Source organism: Oncorhynchus clarkii, chromosome 13 (assembly GCF_045791955.1).
Source record: "Oncorhynchus clarkii lewisi isolate Uvic-CL-2024 chromosome 13, UVic_Ocla_1.0, whole genome shotgun sequence".
NCBI lineage: Eukaryota > Metazoa > Chordata > Actinopteri > Salmoniformes > Salmonidae > Oncorhynchus > Oncorhynchus clarkii.
Window position 1 is genome coordinate 15,448,006 of NC_092159.1, and position 19,107 is coordinate 15,467,112.

General features: G+C 45.4%; 2 protein-coding genes across 2 annotated transcripts in view; one reads left to right on the forward strand and one right to left on the reverse strand.

The window, feature by feature from the left end:
- The window catches only part of LOC139424506 (myb/SANT-like DNA-binding domain-containing protein 4), a 1,073,247-nt gene that overhangs the window by 463,427 nt on the left and 590,713 nt on the right, over nucleotides 1-19,107 (forward strand). The gene's annotated exons all lie outside the window — the stretch shown is intronic.
- LOC139424480 (ATP-sensitive inward rectifier potassium channel 12-like) lies at nucleotides 8,359-16,882 on the reverse strand. Its single transcript, XM_071176364.1, has 3 exons — nucleotides 16,657-16,882; nucleotides 11,958-12,159; nucleotides 8,359-11,750 (listed from the first exon to the last, which is right to left on the reverse strand). The coding sequence occupies exons 2-3, from the start codon at nucleotides 12,047-12,049 to the stop codon at nucleotides 10,118-10,120; spliced, it is 1,725 nt and encodes a 574-aa protein (XP_071032465.1). The 5' UTR covers nucleotides 12,050-12,159; nucleotides 16,657-16,882; the 3' UTR covers nucleotides 8,359-10,117.

Genomic DNA, 19,107 nt, shown 5'->3' on the forward strand with positions numbered 1-19,107 from the left:
GGCTGAGGGATGGGGCTGGAGAAATGTAACCGTTGGAGGCTGAGGGATGGGGCTGGAGAAATGTAACCGTTGGAGGCTGAGGGATGGGGCTGGAGAAATGTAACCGTTGGAGGCTGAGGGATGGGGCTGGAGAAATGTAACCGTTGGAGGCTGAGTCATGGGGCTGGAGAAATGTAACCGTTGGAGGCTGAGGGATGGGGCTGGAGAAATGTAACCGTTAGAGGCTGAGGGATGGGGCTGGAGAAATGTAACCGTTGGAGGCTGAGGGATGGGGCTGGAGAAATGTAACCGTTGGAGGCTGAGGGATGGGGCTGGAGAAATGTAACCGTTGGAGGCTGAGGGATGGGGCTGGAGAAATGTAACCGTTGGAGGCTGAGGGATGGGGCTGGAGAAATGTAACCGTTGGAGGCTGAGGGATGGGGCTGGAGAAATGTAACCGTTGGAGGCTGAGGGATGGGGCTGGAGAAATGTAACCGTTAGAGGCTGAGGGATGGGGCTGGAGAAATGTAACCGTTGGAGGCTGAGGGATGGGGCTGGAGAAATGTAACCGTTGGAGGCTGAGGGATGGGGCTGGAGAAATGTAACCGTTGGAGGCTGAGGGATGGGGCTGGAGAAATGTAACCGTTGGAGGCTGAGGGATGGGGCTGGAGAAATGTAACCGTTGGAGGCTGAGGGATGGGGCTGGAGAAATGTAACCGTTGGAGGCTGAGGGATGGGGCTGGAGAAATGTAACCGTTAGAGGCTGAGGGATGGGGCTGGAGAAATGTAACCGTTGGAGGCTGAGGGATGGGGCTGGAGAAATGTAACCGTTGGAGGCTGAGGGATGGGGCTGGAGAAATGTAACCGTTGGAGGCTGAGGGATGGGGCTGGAGAAATGTAACCGTTGGAGGCTGAGTCATGGTGCTGGAGAAATGTAACCGTTGGAGGCTGAGGGATGGGGCTGGAGAAATGTAACCGTTAGAGGCTGAGGGATGGGGCTGGAGAAATGTAACCGTTGGAGGCTGAGGGATGGGGCTGGAGAAATGTAACCGTTGGAGGCTGAGGGATGGAGCTGGAGAAATGTAACCGTTGGAGGCTGAGGGATGGGGCTGGAGAAATGTAACCGTTGGAGGCTGAGGGATGGGGCTGGAGAAATGTAACCGTTGGAGGCTGAGGGAGAGGGCTGGAGAAATGTAACCCCTCTCAAATGCATAGACACTGGTATGGATGCAAGGACTGACCATCCACAATATCAAAATGATAGTTTTAACCATGCTTTCAGGCACATTTCCTTTGTCTACAAACAAAATCTCATTCCGTCAGTAGATGATGCCTGGTTATTCTTTAAAAGTTATTTCCTCACATCATAAATAAGCATGCCCCTTTCAAAAATTATAGAACTAAGAACAGATATAGCCCATGGTTCACTCCAGACCTGACTGCCCCTGACCAGCACAAAAACATCCTGTGGCGTTCTGCATTAGCATCGAATAGCCCCCGCGATATAAAACTTTTCAGGGAAATTAGGAACCAATACACACAGGCAGTTAGGAAAGCAAAGGCTAGCTTTTTCAAACAGAAATTTGCATCCTGCAGCACAAACTCCAAAAAGTTCTGGGACACTAAAGTCCATGGAGAATAAGAGAACCTCCTCCCAGCTGCCCACTGCACTGAGGCTAGGAAACACTTTCACAACTGATAAATCTCCGATAATCAAGATTTTCAATAAGCACTTTTCTACCGCTGGCCATGCTTTCCACCTGGCTACCCCTACCCTGGTCAACAGCCCTGCACCCCCCCAGCAACTTTCCCAAGCCTCCCCATTTCTCCTTCACCCAAATCCAGATAGCTGATGTTCTGAAAGAGCTGCAAAATCTGGACCCCTACAAATTAGCCGGGCTAGACAATCTGGACCCTCTCTTTCTAAAATTGTCCGCCGCAATTGTTGCAACCCCATATTACTAGCCTGTTGAACCTCTCTTTCATATCGTCTGAGATCCCCAAAGATTGGAAAGCTGCCACGGTCATCCCCCTCTTCAAAGGGGGAGACACTCTAGACCCAAACTGTTACAGACCTATATCTATCCTACCCTGCCTTTCTAAAGTATTCGAAAGGCAAGTTAACAAACAGATCACCGAACATTTAGAATCCCACCGTACCTTCTCCGCTATGCAATCCGGTTTCTGAGCTGGTCATGGGTACACTTCAGCCACGTTCAAGGTCCTAAACGATATCATAACCTCAATTGATAAAAGACAATACTGTGCAGCCAAAACTATGTCAATCCCCGCATTCTTATCGGCAGACTCAACAGCCTTGGTTTCTCAAATGACTGTCTCACCTGGTTCACCAACTACTTCACAGATAGAGTTCAGTGTATCAAATCAGAGGGCCTGCTGTCCAGATCTCTGGCAGTTTCTATGGGGGTGCCAAAGGGTTCAATTCTCGGGCCGACTCTTTTCTCTGTAGACATCAATGATGTTGCTCTTGCTGCTGGTGATTCTCTGATCCACCTCTATACAGATGACACCATTCTGTATACTTCTGGCCCTTCTTTGGACACTGTGTTAACAAACCTCCAGACGAGCTTCAATGCCATACAAAACACCTTTCGTGGCCTCCAATTGCTCTTGAATGCAAGTAAAACTAAATGTATGCTCTTCAACCGATAGCTGCCCGCACCTGCCCGCCCGTCTAGCATCACTACTCTGGAAGGCTCTGACTTAGAATATGTGGACAACTACAAATACCTAGGTGTCTGGTTAGACTGTAAACTCTCCTTCCAGACTCACATTAAGCATCTCCAATCCAAAATGAAATCTAGAATTTGCTTCCTAGTTCGCAAACTAAGCATCCTTCACTCATGCTGCCAAACATACCCTCGTAAAACTGACTATCCTATCGATCCTTGACTTCGGCGATGTCATTTACAATATAGCCTCCAACACTCTCAATCTAGCAAATTGGATGCAGTCTATCACAGTGCCATCCGTTTTGTCACCAAAGCCCCATATACTACCCACCACTGCGACCTGTATGCTCTCGTTGGCTGGCCCTCGCTTCATATTTGTCACTAAACCCACTGGCTCCAGGTCATCTATAAGTCTTTGCTAGGTGAAGCCCCGCCTTATCTCAGCTCACTGGTCACCATAACAGCACCCACCCGTAGCACGCGCTCCAGCAGGTATATTTCACTGGTCACCCCCAAAGCCAACTCCTCCTTTGGCCGCCATTCCTTCCAGTTCTCTGCTGCCAGCGACTGGAACAAATTGTAAAAATCACTGAAGCTGGAGTCTAATATCTCCCTCACTAAACTTTAAGCATCAGCTGTCAGAGCAGCTTACTGATCATTGCACCTGTACACAGCCCATCTGTAACCCACCCAACTACCTCATCCCCATATTGTTATTTTGTTGTTGTTACTCTTTTGTATCTCCACTTTCACATTCATCTTCTGCACATGTATCACTCCAGTGTTTAATTGCTAAATTGTCATTATTTCGCCACTATGGCCTATTAATTGCCTTACCTCCCTAATCTTACTACATTTGCACACACTGTATATAGATTTTTGTATTGTGTTATTGACTGTACATCCCAAGTGTAACTCTGTGTTGTTTGTGTCGCGCTGCTTTGCTTTATCTTGGCCAGGTCGCAGTTGTAAATGAGAACTTATTCTCAACTGGCCTACCTGGTTAAATAAAGGTGAAATAAGCTTATATTTTGGGTTCTGATGGAGTACGACAGTTGAACTAAGTTCCTAAGGCATTTCTAAGTTATATTCTCCACGAATCAATGGGTACATATCCTTAATTTATGTCCAAAAATGGACGAACAACTGCAGATTGCCCCTTTTGTCATAATGTCACCATAGATAAAGAAACCAATGTTTTTCTATCTGTTCCTATTCAAATACACAATGAATAGATAAGTCAAATATTTCTGAAAAATGTGAAGATTTTTCTCAAATAGAAAAATAATTACATATTAAGTAAACTACACTATATGTACAAAAGTATGTGGACACCCCTTCAAATTAGTGGATTCGGCTATTGCTGACAGGTGTATAAAATCGAGCACACAGCTGTGAGGTGGTAGGCCACACAAGCTCACAGAACGGGACCACCGAGAGGTGAAGCGTGTAGAGCGTAAAAATCGTCTGTCCTCTGTTGCAACACTCACTACCAAGTTCCAATCTGCCTCTGGAATCAATGTCAATACCATAACTATTCGTCGGGAGCTTCATGAAATATGTTTCCATGGCCTAGCAGCCACACACAAGCCTAAGATCACCATGAGCAATGCCAAACATTGGCTGGAGTGGTGTAAAGTTTGCCGCCATTGGGTTCTTGACTCGTGGAAACGCATTCTCTGGAGTGAGGAATCACGCTTCACCCTCTGGCAGTCCGACGGACGAATCAGGGTTTTGGCGGATGCTACGAGAACGCTACCTGCCCCAATATGTAGTGACAACTGTAAAGTTTGGTGGAGGTGGAATAATGGTCCATTGGCTGAATGGAAGCAAGACTCCGCAGCAATGTTCCAACATCTAGTGTAAATCCTTCCCAGAAGAGAGGATTCTGTTATGGTAGCAAACGGGGGACCAACCCCATATTAATGCCCATGATTTTGGAATGAGATGTTCGACGAGCAGGTGTCCACATACTTTTGGTCATGTAGTGTGTAATAAGGGTAACCCCAGGTTACTATCCCAGCCTCCCATAATAATAACCTCTGAGGTATCCCTCAATCAGCAGTGATCTAATTAACCAATTAGGGCTTATAGTAGTGGTGGTATGAGAGGTTGCAGACAGCACCACTTTCAGCCCCAGGCCTCCCCCTACCTTCCCCCCTCTCATTCAGACAGTGCTGAGTTCGGGTGTCATGTGGTTTTGGGTGGAGGGGGGCACCAATAACCACCTGTATGGTTGCCCAGGACTGCTGTGGATTCCTGTGTTATTGAGCAAAGGAGTTTGACGCATACATAGGTATGTTGTCTATATAGATCATAGTAAGTAGACTTGCTTGTGAGAGCCAGAACGGCTCATAGGAGCAGGAGCTGATCTTCTGTTTCTGTAGCGTGAGGCAGCTTGATGTGCCAGTACCCCCCCTGGACAGGACACTGGTCTATCGCAGGGCCTTACCCCCAATCCATCTCCTTAATGCTGAGTGGCAAGCAGAGACATATCGGGTCCCATTTTTTACAGCCTATGGTATGACTCGGTCAGTGATCGAACTGCCAACCTTGCAATCTCAGGGCAGACGTTCTAACCACAAGGTGTTGGTGCAGATGCACTTTTTCTGTCACATTTAATTGAACCAGGAAGTCCTATTGAGTTCCGAAGACCTCCTTCCAAGAGAGACCTGGCTGTGTAGCTATGGGTACAGAGGGAAAGAGCTTCATCCAGCAGACTATTCACTTGCAAAACGTAGTTTACTTCTCAGGGAAATGTCTTTCTGATGCTGATCAGAGGGGTAAAAGGAAGATGCATGGGAAAATCAATGGGATATTGGCCTGAGGGATGAGAGAGGAGAGAAGAGACGAGTCACTTTCCAATCATGAGTTTTTCTCAGAACATTTAATTAAGCTGAGCGAACAGCAGAGGGCCTGAGGGCCTGAGGCAGCCACTGAGATGCCCGAATGAAAGACTCTGTTGTTGGCGGAGAGGAGGAAGACATGAAAGGGGGAAGAAAGAGAGGAAAGGAAAAAGAAATAGGGGGATTTTCAGTATTCTTCATATGTGGTGTCAATATTTTTCTCAGCAAACATAAACAGTCTTGTATATTCACGCACCGAGACAATAACGGATGATCTGCATGTGGTTACAGCAGCACGCATTGATACATGTGATATCCACAGGTGTTCCTCACAGGCTAGACACCTCACCTGATCTCAGAGCCTCAAATAGACAAATAGACAGACAGACGGACGGACGGACGGACAGACAGGCAGACAGACAGACAGACGGACAGGCAGACAGAAACAAAAGCACACACACACACACACACACACACACACACACACACACACACACACACACACACACACACTTACCCCCACCCCCCCACACACACAGCCTGTGGTGGTTCTCAGTGGTGTAGCCAGCGTGGGCAGCCCAGTGTAACACAATGCCTCTCTGTCCTCCAACGAATGGTTCACAGCTCCACAACACACAACAGGTCATTATGGGCCCCAGGACCCCCAACCCTCCACCACTTAGTCCCCAATTCTGTCCCCTACTGAGCACACACACTAGCCCCTATTCCCTAACACTAGCCCCACTGCCCCACACAGCCCCACACAGCCCCTCACAACCTCAGGGCAGAAACCAACAGCAGCAGAGGAGGTCTACAAAGCATTAAAGCAGCCCCCTGACAGACAGCCCAGATCCTAGATCCTCTAGTCAGCCATTATGACTGACGAAGTCTGGAGAAAGGTCACCAAAGGTCACCCAGCTGGTCGTTTTTATGGATGTTGATGACAAGGGGGTGTGACACAGTGGCTAATTAACCGACATCAGTAGAGAGGGAGGGAGGGAGGGAGGGAGGGAGGGAGGGAGGGAGGGAGGGAGGGAGGGAGGGAGGGACGACAGAAAGATAGCGTATGAGATGAGGAAACGGCTCGTTTGAACTGACAGTAGTAGAGGAAGGAGAGAATGATGGAAGGATGAGAAGGAGAGAGAGATAGAGATGGGGAAGTGGCCTGTTAGAGCAGGAGAACACATTTAATACAATTAAAGATGGGAATGATTTGATTACAGGAGAGGACGATGTTGGGGAGACATATGACATTACTGGAGTTTCCCCTGTCGGAGCTCCGCAACACCGACTGCTGAAGACGTGTAGAATAATTGTTTGTTTTTGCTCTTGAAAATAGTTTAAAAAGTTATAGCTTTTGCTTATAGTTACCTCACCACATCAAGAGATTAAATGAAGAGTTTATTTCCAAAACATTATGTACACGAAATTTCACATTTGTGTTTTTTAACCAGTGATTGCTTATGGGTTTGATGTGTTTGTCTTCAAAATGCTATACTGTAAGTCCATTGTTTAGCTTGAATGGTCCTATCCTGTATATTTGACTGTGATATGTGGTTGTCTCACCGAGCTATCTTATAATGAATGCACTTACTGTAAGTCGCTCTGGATAAGAGCATCTGCTAAATGACTCAAATGTCAAATGTTTTACATACAGATCTCCTGTTACTGTATTGCATTTTTATTTCATTTTTTATTTGATTTCATAAATGTATCATTTGTACAGTTCTCTATAAAAAATGTAGTTATTTGTTACATTTGACTGTGTAAAACCTAGCCGTACTACTTATTCCTCTGAGAATGAGGCGGATATATAGCATTTTGTCTCTCTGAAACGAAACCATCAAGTGATAGATTTTAAACAAATACATGTCTGTCATTGAACAACCCCATGACATGATTAGACAGTGAAAAAACACACCAATCTCTTTCATAATATCTTTAAACAATAAAAGTTGATTTACTAACATTTCTGAAAAGGGATACTGTTTTGGAATTAAATTCTTCATATACAAAAAATAAAGGGTTCCGGTGAGCCTTAGCACTTCAGAAAATAAAGGTTTTGTGACTAGTCTTCTTTAAAAAAAATTGTTATGGATGACTGATAATTTACCACATGAGGGAGCTGGTATACCATACTCTCTCTTCCGTTGGTCTGTTGTGGTGGAGCAGTCTTCACTGCCCCCTAGTGGTGAACTGGGTAGGTACAGTAAACGACTGTGTTGTGTTAGCAAGCTGTTCCTCCTCTCCTCTCCCTATTTCTCTCTCCTCTCCTCTCCCCTCTCTCTCTATCTCTCCCTCCCCACTGCCCCTCGGCCTAGTATGTCCTTCTCCAGTCTGTATCTATTTCTATTTCTATCTAACCCTCTCTCCCTCACTCTCTGGGACGTTTTAAAAAACCAAGTAAAAACTCTCTGTACTGAGCTATTTGAGTACGACACCGATTTGGGGTAATACCCCAGTTTTGGTTTAGAAAGAGAGAAAGACAGGTGTGTGTATGGGATTACCTCTGAGTCACTGAGCTAGAGAACAACAACCCGCTGCCTTCACATCACACACACTTCCCCAAACCAGGCCAACCAATGAGCAGTCAGAAACAGGTGGACATCAACATGGGGTCCGTTTGACCTTTGACCTTTGGGACTGATGGGAAAATATTGTGTGAGAACAGAGCAGAGTGTGTCAACCAGAACAGCTACTGCTGCTTGTTTATTATTATTATTACTAGACATTTATTAATTCATACAAAACAGCAATTAAAATATATATATATTTTTTTTTAGATATTCCTTTTGATAAAATACAGAGTAAAGTGCTCGTTATTCTTTATCTGCACAATACATGTTATTTCCAACTCAGTTTCTGTTCAGATTCATTGTTTTTCCATTTATTTTTCAGTCATAAAATATTTTCTAATTTTGGAATACATAGCTCATGTATCAAACATTAACAGTAATATACCTTAAGCAGGAAGACAAAATTACCATGGTTTCTAATAGGTCTGTGATGTTACCAGTATCGCAATATTCATTGGAAACACAAAGCAGACCAAACTCTTTGGTTCTTAAAATATGTATGTCAATTATTGGGTGCTATAGCTTGGAAAATAAATAAATGTGACTCTGAATGACAACATAATGATGTTTATTTCCAACTTACGGATGTTTTCCTGAAGAAGTTAAATCCGCGCCATGCTTTGTTTCCTTGACACAATATTAACGAGTATCGTGATACTGGTATCATCCTGGCCCTAGTTTCTAAGCATGAAAAATCATATATTTACAAACAGAAAATACTTTTTTAATACCACATCAACTTAATTTGTGGTTTTGAAAGTATTAATGACTCATGACAGCTATCTGTAAATGAAAAGAAAAACTGTAACAAGATTTGGTTGAATGGAACCAAAAGTCACTTCACAAAGAATATTATTCCAGAGAATATATACAACTGAATATAGAATACAATAAGAATGTATTTAAGTCTTGCGCTATAAAATGCTAATTTAGACTCATGTACTTGAACACAACTATGTTTAAAAACAAAAAGAAACTCGAGAGAATAATAAGGCCATTCAACCTTCCTTCTTCGCTGTGCTGCAGAATTCTTTCCTTCTCTCTGTGAGGACTTTGGTTGGATACACAAAAAAGCAGAGGAACTGTACCAAGGGCACATAGTTCATTCGGGACACGAGACACGAGAGTCTTCTATGACTGATTCACACTACAGGGCCGACCCAAACCACAATGTGCTGGCTTCAGGGCTGTAGCCAGGGTCTGACTGTTAGTGAGGACATTTTACTGCATTTCTATACAATTAAAAAAACTCTAAAATGCTATTTGGAGAAGAGCAAAAAAAACACGACCTAAGCCATTATCACTATGGTTTCTGACGCTTCATTCACCTCTGTCGATCTACAAATGCATCGCCTAGCTACACAATTAGCTCAGCACCAGGATTAAAAACTATAATTTAGGTACTGAGGGAATCTGTTAGCAGAAAGCATTTTATTAACAAATGGTAAAGCATTAAAAAAAAGTTTTGAAATGTTCCTGCAATTCTACACATTTTGACGTGACTTATGGTTAATATGATGTCTGAGTGAGAGTGACTAACAAAATCAATGGGGGAACCCTGGAGGTCAGGTCCCCTGGGCCCTATGGGCCCTATGTGCCCAGTCAGTCATTTGGTCATGATTACTACAAGTTCAGTCTAGACTAACTAGACTAATTCACCTATTTTTTTATTTTATTTTGAATGACATGGGCTAATTGAATGACTGTCAGTGAGTGACAGAGAAAAACTGGGGCAGCCAAGTTTCAAAATCGCACCTTGTGTATTCTACTATTCTAACTCTCAACAGCAAGTTGAGACCCCGAATGAGTTCCCCAAAAATACATTTTTTTTTTAAATATATTTTTTTTAATTAACTAGGTCTGGACCTCAGTGTCCTCATATGTAGCTACGGCCCTGGCTGGCTTGGACATTTTCTTCTCACAATATCCTTTCTAGCACAGTTCCAGCAACTATAGTGGATGTGTAACCAGGCCAGCGCAGGATTGTCTTGTCTCAGTTTGACTCGATAGTGTGAATCAGTCACTACACTCCTGATTCCCTCCTGAAGCCCAGCGCATCAAGAGCTATAGCCGGCTGCAGCCTGTCAATCTGATTGTCTATGTCCAGCACACACAGCATGTTCATGTCCACCGCTACCTGGTTCTGAAATCTCTCCTGGAAGATGTCTAGTTGTACGTCCCTCTCCTCCCCCTCCCCGTCGTCCCTCCCCCCCAGCATCACACCCATCTCCCCTACCTCCTCCCCCTCCTCCTCCCCGCAGCACAGGGCCACCTCGTTCTCGTAGCAGAAGGCGCTGGGGGAGTGTGGAGGCAAGAGGTGGAGGCCAGAGGACTTGGGACCGAGAGGGGACACTGACCGGGTAGAACTAGAGCCGGAGGCAGACGAGGGGGAGCGAGATCGGCCCGTCATCTCCCGGAGCTCCCTGGCGCTGCAGTGTGGAGTTGCTGGCACCTCGTAGGTCTTGTGAAAGCGGGAGTAGTCTACCTGGTAGCGGTGCTCCTTTTCGAAGACCACGGGCTCGAAGCGATGGCCCCACAGGATCTCCCTGGCCAGGTAGGAGGAGCGGGCCTGGGTGGTCATGGCCGTGGCCTCCACCATCCCCTCCAGTATCACCACGATCTCAAAGTCCTCTGTCGTCAGGTCGGCGCTGCTCATGCAGTACAGCGGGCTGTTCTCGTTGATCTCGTGGACCACGACCAGTGGAGACACCAGGAAGAGGCGGTCCAGGCCCTCGTCGTAGCCCACGTCAATGTCCGTCTGCTCCATGGGGAGGTACTCGCCTTCGGCGGTGACGTGCGGCCGGATGAGCTGCGCCCGGACGTGAGCCTCCACAATGTGGCTTTTCCTCATGTTCCCCAAGCGAAACATCAGGCACAGCTTCCCGTCCCGCATGGAGATTACCGCGTGGTGCGAGAACAGCAAGGTCTGCGCCCGCTTCTTAGGTCGAACCATCTTGGCCATGATGGTTCCGATCATGAAGGAGTCGATGATACAGCCCACAATGGACTGGACCACCACCGTAGCCACCGCCGCCGGACACTCCTCGGTGACGCAGCGGAACCCATACCCAATGGTGGTCTGGGTCTCTATGGAGAAGAGAAACGCCCCTACGAAGCCTTGGACGTGTAGGATGCAGGGCTTCCACTCCACCCCTCCTCCCTCCAAGCCGGCCAGAGGCCCCTCTCCCAGGCCGGGTCGAAGGTCGAAGTCCCCATGGGCCAGGGCCACTCCCCAGAAGACCACCCCGAAGAGGAACCAGGAGAGCAGGAAGGTAGAGGTGAAGAGGAGCAGCATGTAACGCCAGCGGATGTCCACGCAGGTGGTAAATATGTCGGCCAGATAGTGTTTCGTCTTGTCTTCCATGTTGTGGAAAACCACGTTGCACTGGCCGTTCTTCTTCACGAAGCGGCTCCGGACATGGTTGGGCCCCGTCGTGGAGATCTGGCGGCCGTTGTGGACAGACTCTGTTGCTCGCAGGGCTAGCGAGCTGCCGCCTCCTCCTCCTTCTGAACCTCCTCCTCCTCCACCACCACCACCTCCTCCGCCCCCCATACCCCTCCCAGTCATATTGTGGTGCATCAGGGGACCATGGCCATTGTGGAGGCCCAGGGTGGAGATCTTGAAGTGGTCTTCATCGGTGGCTACGATGCTGTATCTGATGTGAAACAAAAACCCAAACAAAACACACAAGTTTAGATAGGAGGGTGAAGGAGACATGGCAGGTTTAAGAGTTAAAGGCCCAGTGCAGTAAAAAACATGATTTCCCTGTGTTTTACAGTCCAAGAATAGACAACAAGGACAGACATTTAGAGGCAGGAAAAGGGGGAGAAAAGGAGCTGATTGTCCTATTCCCCGGTCCTACCTGTTGACTCGCACCGCTCCCATGGCACCAGTGATCATCAGGCTGTGTCTGTGTGGGCAGTAATCAGGGCCGCGGTGGCCAGTGCCAACCATTAAAAGAGACCAGCTTGGTAGGAGGCTGTGGGCAGAGGGGCAGGAGGACAACAGCCTCAGGTCTAAGGACCCCTTGGAGATATCAGCGTTGCCTCCTTCTGATGCATTTCCTGGAATGACAGCAAATCAGAGAACAGTATGAATTTTTAAGGCCATTCAGAATCACAGCACCCAATGCACAGTATTCCTACATCTACACATGTCATGCAGGAGGAGGGTGGGATCGTCAACTCTCTTCATGCGTGAAGAAAAACAGACAAATATTCATCATGATGGTTATAGATTGAGTCCCTCGTAGCCGGTCGCCCGAGGCCCCTTTATGTCAGCATGGGGTGGAACACACTAACAGACATAGGAGGGGCCAAAGGTCTGAAAGAGAGGGGAATCTGTGCTGAACTACTGTTAAGGGAACAATTGATCTGGTGTTTGGCTTGATGACAGGGTTAGAGGCCGGGTGACGTAGTGGGTTAGAGCTAGTACCCATTATGTGATCGCTAGACTATCAGGGTGACCAAGGGAAAGCGTTGCATAACAGCCGTAACAGGTTTGTAGCTGCACGCTATAGAACAGCAGCACTGGATGGTTTGAAGGGAGGTGTGGAGTTAGCTATGTGTAGACAAATAGTGGCAGTAGCTTACTAAGGCGCTGTGACATCACTGCTGGGTCAATGAAACTGACACGTCGACACACGTCAGCACGGAGTTATTAAAACACACAGACGAGCGCGAGTGCACACACATACACACGTGCACGCACGCACACACATACACACATACCTACACACACATACACACACAGTCCACAGACTGACAGGATTTAGCAGGGTTGTTTTTTACCTTTGCGTGACAGTCTATGACAATTTTCTTCCCTCCCAAATACACACACACACACACACTAAGCAGATGGACAGATGTTGTTCCTGCCATGTGCTTATTGGCCGGATTGAGGATCCAGGATCCTTCCCAACTTAAATCCTCAGTAAGAGGCTGGGATAGATTACGTCAGCATTGTTACATATCAACCACTGTAGCAGCTGGACCAAAGGGGCTGAGAAAAGGAAGAAAGAAAGAAAGAAAGAGAGAGGGAGAGAAAGAGAGAGAGAGAGAGAGAGAGAGAGAGAGAGAGAGAGAGAGAGAGAGAAAGAGAGAGAGAGAGAGATCCAGGGGGCTGACATGACATTATTGACAACACACCAGTTCCACTGTGTCTTAAGGAGTGTTTAGTGTACACAGTGTTAACCAGGGTCACACGTATCAAGTCTTTCCATACCACTTCCCGAGGATCCTGGGAGTTTGATTGAGCAAGAATGTGTATCTGAGTTAGGTTGGAGGAGAAGAATCATGCATATGAATGGAAGACTGTGACAGCTTGAGTTTCTCAGTTTGAGAGTCTATGGGATAATGCCAGATCATAACGAATCCATCGCCACAGACTGAGGAAACAGTAGTCTTTTCCGGTCAACCTGATTCCCATTGAGACGTGAAACTCAGAATGTAGCCATACTGTTAACCATATCAGCATCTTCAACATCGGAGGCTTCCAAGACATATAGATGTACTACAGATCTGGAACATTTTGTAGAATATACAGTACCAGTCAAAAGTTTGGACACACCTACTCATTCAAGGTTATTTCTTTATTTGTACTATTTTCTACATTGTTGAATAATAGTGAAGACATAAACTATGAAATAACACATATGGAATCATGTAGTAACCAAAAAAGTGTTAAACAAATCAAAATATATTTTATATTTGAGATTCTTCAAAGTAGCCACCCTTTGCCTTGATGACAGCTTTGCACACTTGGCATTCTCTCAACCAGCTTCACCTGGAATACTTTTCCAACAGTCTTGAAGGAGTTCCCACATATGCTGAGCACTTGTTGGCTGCTATTCCTTCACTCTGTGGTCCACCTCATCCCAAACCATCTCAATTGGGTTGAGGTTGTGTGATTGTGGAGGCCAGGTCACCTGATGCAGCACTCCATCACTCCATCACACCCTTACACAACCTGGATGTGTGTTGGGTCCTTGTCCTGTTGAAAAACAAATGATTGTCCCACTAAGCGCAAACCAGATGGGATGGAGTATCACTGCAGAATTCTATGGTAGCCATGCTGGATAAGTGTGCCTTGAATTCTAAATAAATCACTGACAGTGTCACCAGCAAAGCACCATCACATCATCACACCTCCTCCTCCGTACTTCACGGTGGGAACCACACATGCGGAGATCATCCACTCACCTACTATGTGTCTCACATCGGACTAAAGGACAGATTTCCACCGGTCTAATGTCCATTGCTCGTGTTTCGTGGCCCAAGCAAGTCTCTTTTTCTTATTGGTGTCCTTTAGTAGTGGTTTCTTTGCAGCAACCATGAAACACTTTTTTGGTTACTAAATGATTCCATATGTGTTACTTCATAGTTTTGATGTCTTCACTATTATTCTACAATGTAGAAAATAGTACAAAAAAATTAAGAAAAACCCTTGAATTAGTAGGTGTGTCCAAACTTTTGACTGGTACTGTATATAGAGGGTAGGAAGAAAATGGCACCCTTTTCTCTACATAGTGCACTACTTTTGACCACATCTCATATGGCTCTGGTCAAAAGTAGTGCACTATATAGGGAATAGGGTGTCACTTAGGACGCAACCAGAGACAGTCAGGAACCACTAGTCCCTGAGGGAGAGCAGGAGTAATTAAATGTTGATGATAGTTATTAGCCGTTTCCATAGGAACCCCTTTCCCCTCCTCGACGCTCTGATTTGCCGTGTCGAGCGGGGATGATTTAGCACGAGGCACCGCCGCCGAGGTGAAGCCAGAGGGTAGAGACACCAGAGGTGTAAGTGCTCTCCTGAGTGACTGAGTCACATACAGGACTGATTCATTTTAATGTGGGTAAAACTGAATCACACAGAACAGAGACAAACACCCAGATATTTCAGCGCATTTACATTTTGGCAGGCGCTCTCATCCAGAGTGATTTACAGTAGTGAATACATACATTTTCATACTGGTCCCCCGTGGGAATAGAACCCACAACCCTGGCGTTGCAAGCGCCATGCTCTACCAACTGAGCACCCCGACCATAACCTACTCCACACCATAACCTATTCCACAACAGAACTCCACACAACACAATACATTTAGGGCCTGAAATTGTCAATATACATATGCAGCTCAGATATGCCTTGAATCCGGAAACACTTAATCCCAGGGGAAATGAATATGAATGGATGAAAGTTTGTGTGTGTGTGTGTGTGTGTGTGTGTGTGTGTGTGTGTGTGTGTGTGTGTGTGTGTGTGTGTGTGTGTGTGTGTGTGTGTGTGTGTGTGTGTGTGTGTGTGTGTGTGTGTGTGTGTGTGTGTGTGTGTGTGTGTGTGTGTGTGTGTGTGTGTGTGTGTGTGTGTGTACGCAGGTGTGTTGGCGTTTGCATGTGCGTGTGTGGTAATCTCCTAATCCAAACTGTGATATGAAAGGTGGATGCAGTCAAGCGATCTGGCTTAAATGTTCTTCTTTAATCTGAGACTGACATTAAAAGGGGAGAAAGAAAGGAAAAAGAAAGTGAAGAGTTTAGGTGACAGCACAGGGCAGGGCATCCGCTTGTCAGGGAAGAACAGGGGGTATAGAGATTATGACATCAGAGGATGGGGTGTTACTTTTGATCCGGTTTAGCGGTGATTGGTGGCGTTGTGGCGTCGTCATCACTGAATAAAGCATTGTTATACATGATTATGGCAGACGTTATTGTAGGCAAGTAATAGGAAGGGGGGAAAGTTATGTCCGTCTTTTTTGAATGGCTTTGATGGGAGCTCTATGAACACAGTATCTCATTCAAATATGCACGATCTGCACGTCTATCACGATTGCACATTATTGTGTAAAAAAACATGTCCTTCTCATATCTATGAAAAAAATATGGGATGACGAGATATCCCATTCTTTGAATAGCCAATGATAAACTAAAATTATACTTTTTTTTATAACACAGTGCAGGGTAGGCCTACGCACTTACTAAACTATATCAAAGTTGATGCTGACGTGTAGAGCTGTCCAGTGCTGAAATCTATTCCCGCGCATATAGGAAATAAGAATGTCTGAATATAGGAATTATGTGTCCATATCTGATCTAATTTCGAGTCTTGCAAATCAAACCTCTCAGGATATCCAAACTGGCATGCCACATCGCCTACGGCCTAGTCAATAAAATATGTCACACAATTAGGATTTGCCTGCGCATCATTTACAATTGATTGACATTATAGGCCAGAACAATGCGTTACGTTAGCGGATTCATTGATCATTTTACAGTGTTTTTCTGAAAGACAGTGAACAGCAGAAAACAACAGGTTTCACTGGGCTCTACAAGGCGAGGAGTTCATGTCGTGACATAATACTGGTGAAAACAGGCAAGATTACTCTGCAGTTTATTTCGAGGCCTTAACTAGTGTATGAAGTGAGCTTCGTCGAAACGCTGCATGTTAAAAACAACAAACTGGCCAATCTAAAAGAAAAACAGGTCAAGTTCATGACAACTTCTCCTGTCAATGGAAAAGTGTTTTCGCCAATGAAAAAACTGTCAACGATTAGAATAAATACTCACCTTTTGAATGACAATGTTGTTAGCTACTTGGAAAAACAACGTTGACATCCTCTCCAAAATACAAAATAAAACACATCCTTAATGTTCTGTCCTCTCTCTACGAATTCCTTTTTGCAGCCCGTTTCATTGTCTCACAACGTTCATTTTGAAACTTTTTGTCTTTGAATCCTAATGTTCTTCCAATGTTCTGTTTTATTGCTTCCTTGCATCCCACTCAACTGCTCGCATTCGCTCTCTCTGTTGGACTCGCACTTGACTCAATAAGCGCTCGAACCCTGTGTATGTGAGGTGCGCACGGCACATCTCTCTGTCCCTAGCTAGCTGTGGGTGGGAGAGAGAGGGCGGGCGGGAGGGATGGAGCGCTTGTCACTTTGATTATGTCCCCGTTTACGTGGAGTTGTGTTCCTGAGAGTGTAGGTGTGCTTCCCTATTATTTAACGCCCGCGCCACAGATTTTTATTAGACTGGCCTCCGGAGAAGAAAACAGGTTGCTATGCATTGCTCGGATTTTCAGTGAATTTGGATCAGTGTTCGGCTGTACATGCGAGCTGCCTGTCTTTGTGCGAGTTTGAAGCTGCATTATTGAAATGTGAATAGATTTATGGAAATAGGCCTAATAAAAAAGTTAATAACAGGAAGGTGGTTGATTAAATATTCCTTTTGTTGACAACTACAGACATCCTGTAATGTTAGAGTCGCATTTACAAATGCAGATGCTTAATTTGATCACTCTTTTTTTGTGGCTGGGAATTTTCTTGCACCGCAGGAAATCCAGACGAGCTTCGTGATTTACATAAATCCACTGAACACCCACACTAACACACTGTTATATTAACAGTATTGCACTTTTCATGTAGCCTACTTTTAGCCAGCTAATGTCCTAACCACCGACCCAACAACATTACGGACTCAACGTTCAAATCCCGTTGCTGCAGGACTATTTTGTAGCGACATAATTGGTCAAATGATGATTCTACATATATACGTAACACACCAACTGAAGAGGGGGTGTGGGGTAAGAAACAAAGTCTCCCTAGTAACCTAGTGTGAACAGGCAATTGAAATCGGATCCCAGTGTTGCATTGTGGAGCTGTCCAGGGCAGAGGTGCTGAAAACTACTAAAACGGAAAACGGATACTCCTCGAACTACCACCACCCTACCGTGGCCTGGCTGGCTGTCACATACATTTAGCCTCCAGACCAGTCTCAGCACCCTGCTAACAATCACCACCTCATTTGCTTTGTCATTGATTAGAGCAATATTTTACCACAGGGAGACTACTGAACTAGCGATGGAGACCTGCAGAACTTTCTCCTAGCTGCAATAAGTTCATCCAACTTTCTAATTTCCATCAAAGACGCTACTGTTCATAGTTTAATTTATCATTAATATTTGTATTGGCATCAGCAATGTCTCTTTTTTGCAGGGAAATATAGTTAGTTATAGTATTCCAGACAGACCACAATTATATGCAACTCGATAGTTTCTATGGATACCTTTCTTATTTTCTCTCTCTCTCTCTCTCTCTCTCTCTCTCTCTCTCTCTCTCTCTCTCTCTCTCTCTCTCTCTCTCTCTCTCTCTCTCTCTCTCTCTCTCTGTCTCTCTCTCTCTCTCTCTCTCTCTTACTTGTCTGAAGCAAACATTTAGCTAAAATTATAGAGTTGAACCAATTTATTTTTAAAACCCAAGTTCTCTTCAGCCAAACGTGGTGGGTGTTCAATGTACCGAGAGAGATGGATAAAGAAAGACAGACAGACAGACAGACAGACAGACAGACAGACAGACAGACAGACAGACAGACAGACAGACAGACAGAAAGAAGGACAGACAGACAGACAGATAGACATATAGATAGATAGATAGATAGATAGATAGATAGATAGATAGATAGATAGATAGATAGATAGATAGATAGATAGATAGATAGATAGATAGATAGATAGATAGGGAGAGAAAGGTGGGAGACAGAGAGAGGAAGAGATAGAATGAGAGAGAGATGGAGAGCGAGACTGAAAAACGGGGTGAATCAACAAGGTCAAGCGGGATTAGTGGCTCTATTCAATCTGTATTGCTGAACCGTTACAGATTGTGTGATAGAAATGTAAAGGCAATTTCCTATTGAGCTGACATATTCAGCATTTACTGTGAATGCAGTCTCAGCTAATGCAAGCTAATGCAAATGCAGCTTATGCTGCGAGTCAGTGCGAGTCAACCAAGCTGCGAGTCAACCATACTTTAACACTGAACTTCTGCGATAAGGATTGAATAGAGCCCTAAATGGGGTGGGAGTGGGGAAGAAATGTGTGGGTGGGTTTAGATTCTAGAAGATAGAGGAACAAGGATGCTGCAACTAATGACAAGAGGGGAGTTATCTTGCTGTTTGTTTACCGTTGTTTTGAGTGGGAGTAGTTAGGCCTAAATAAATGTGGAAAGACACAAGGAAACGTTA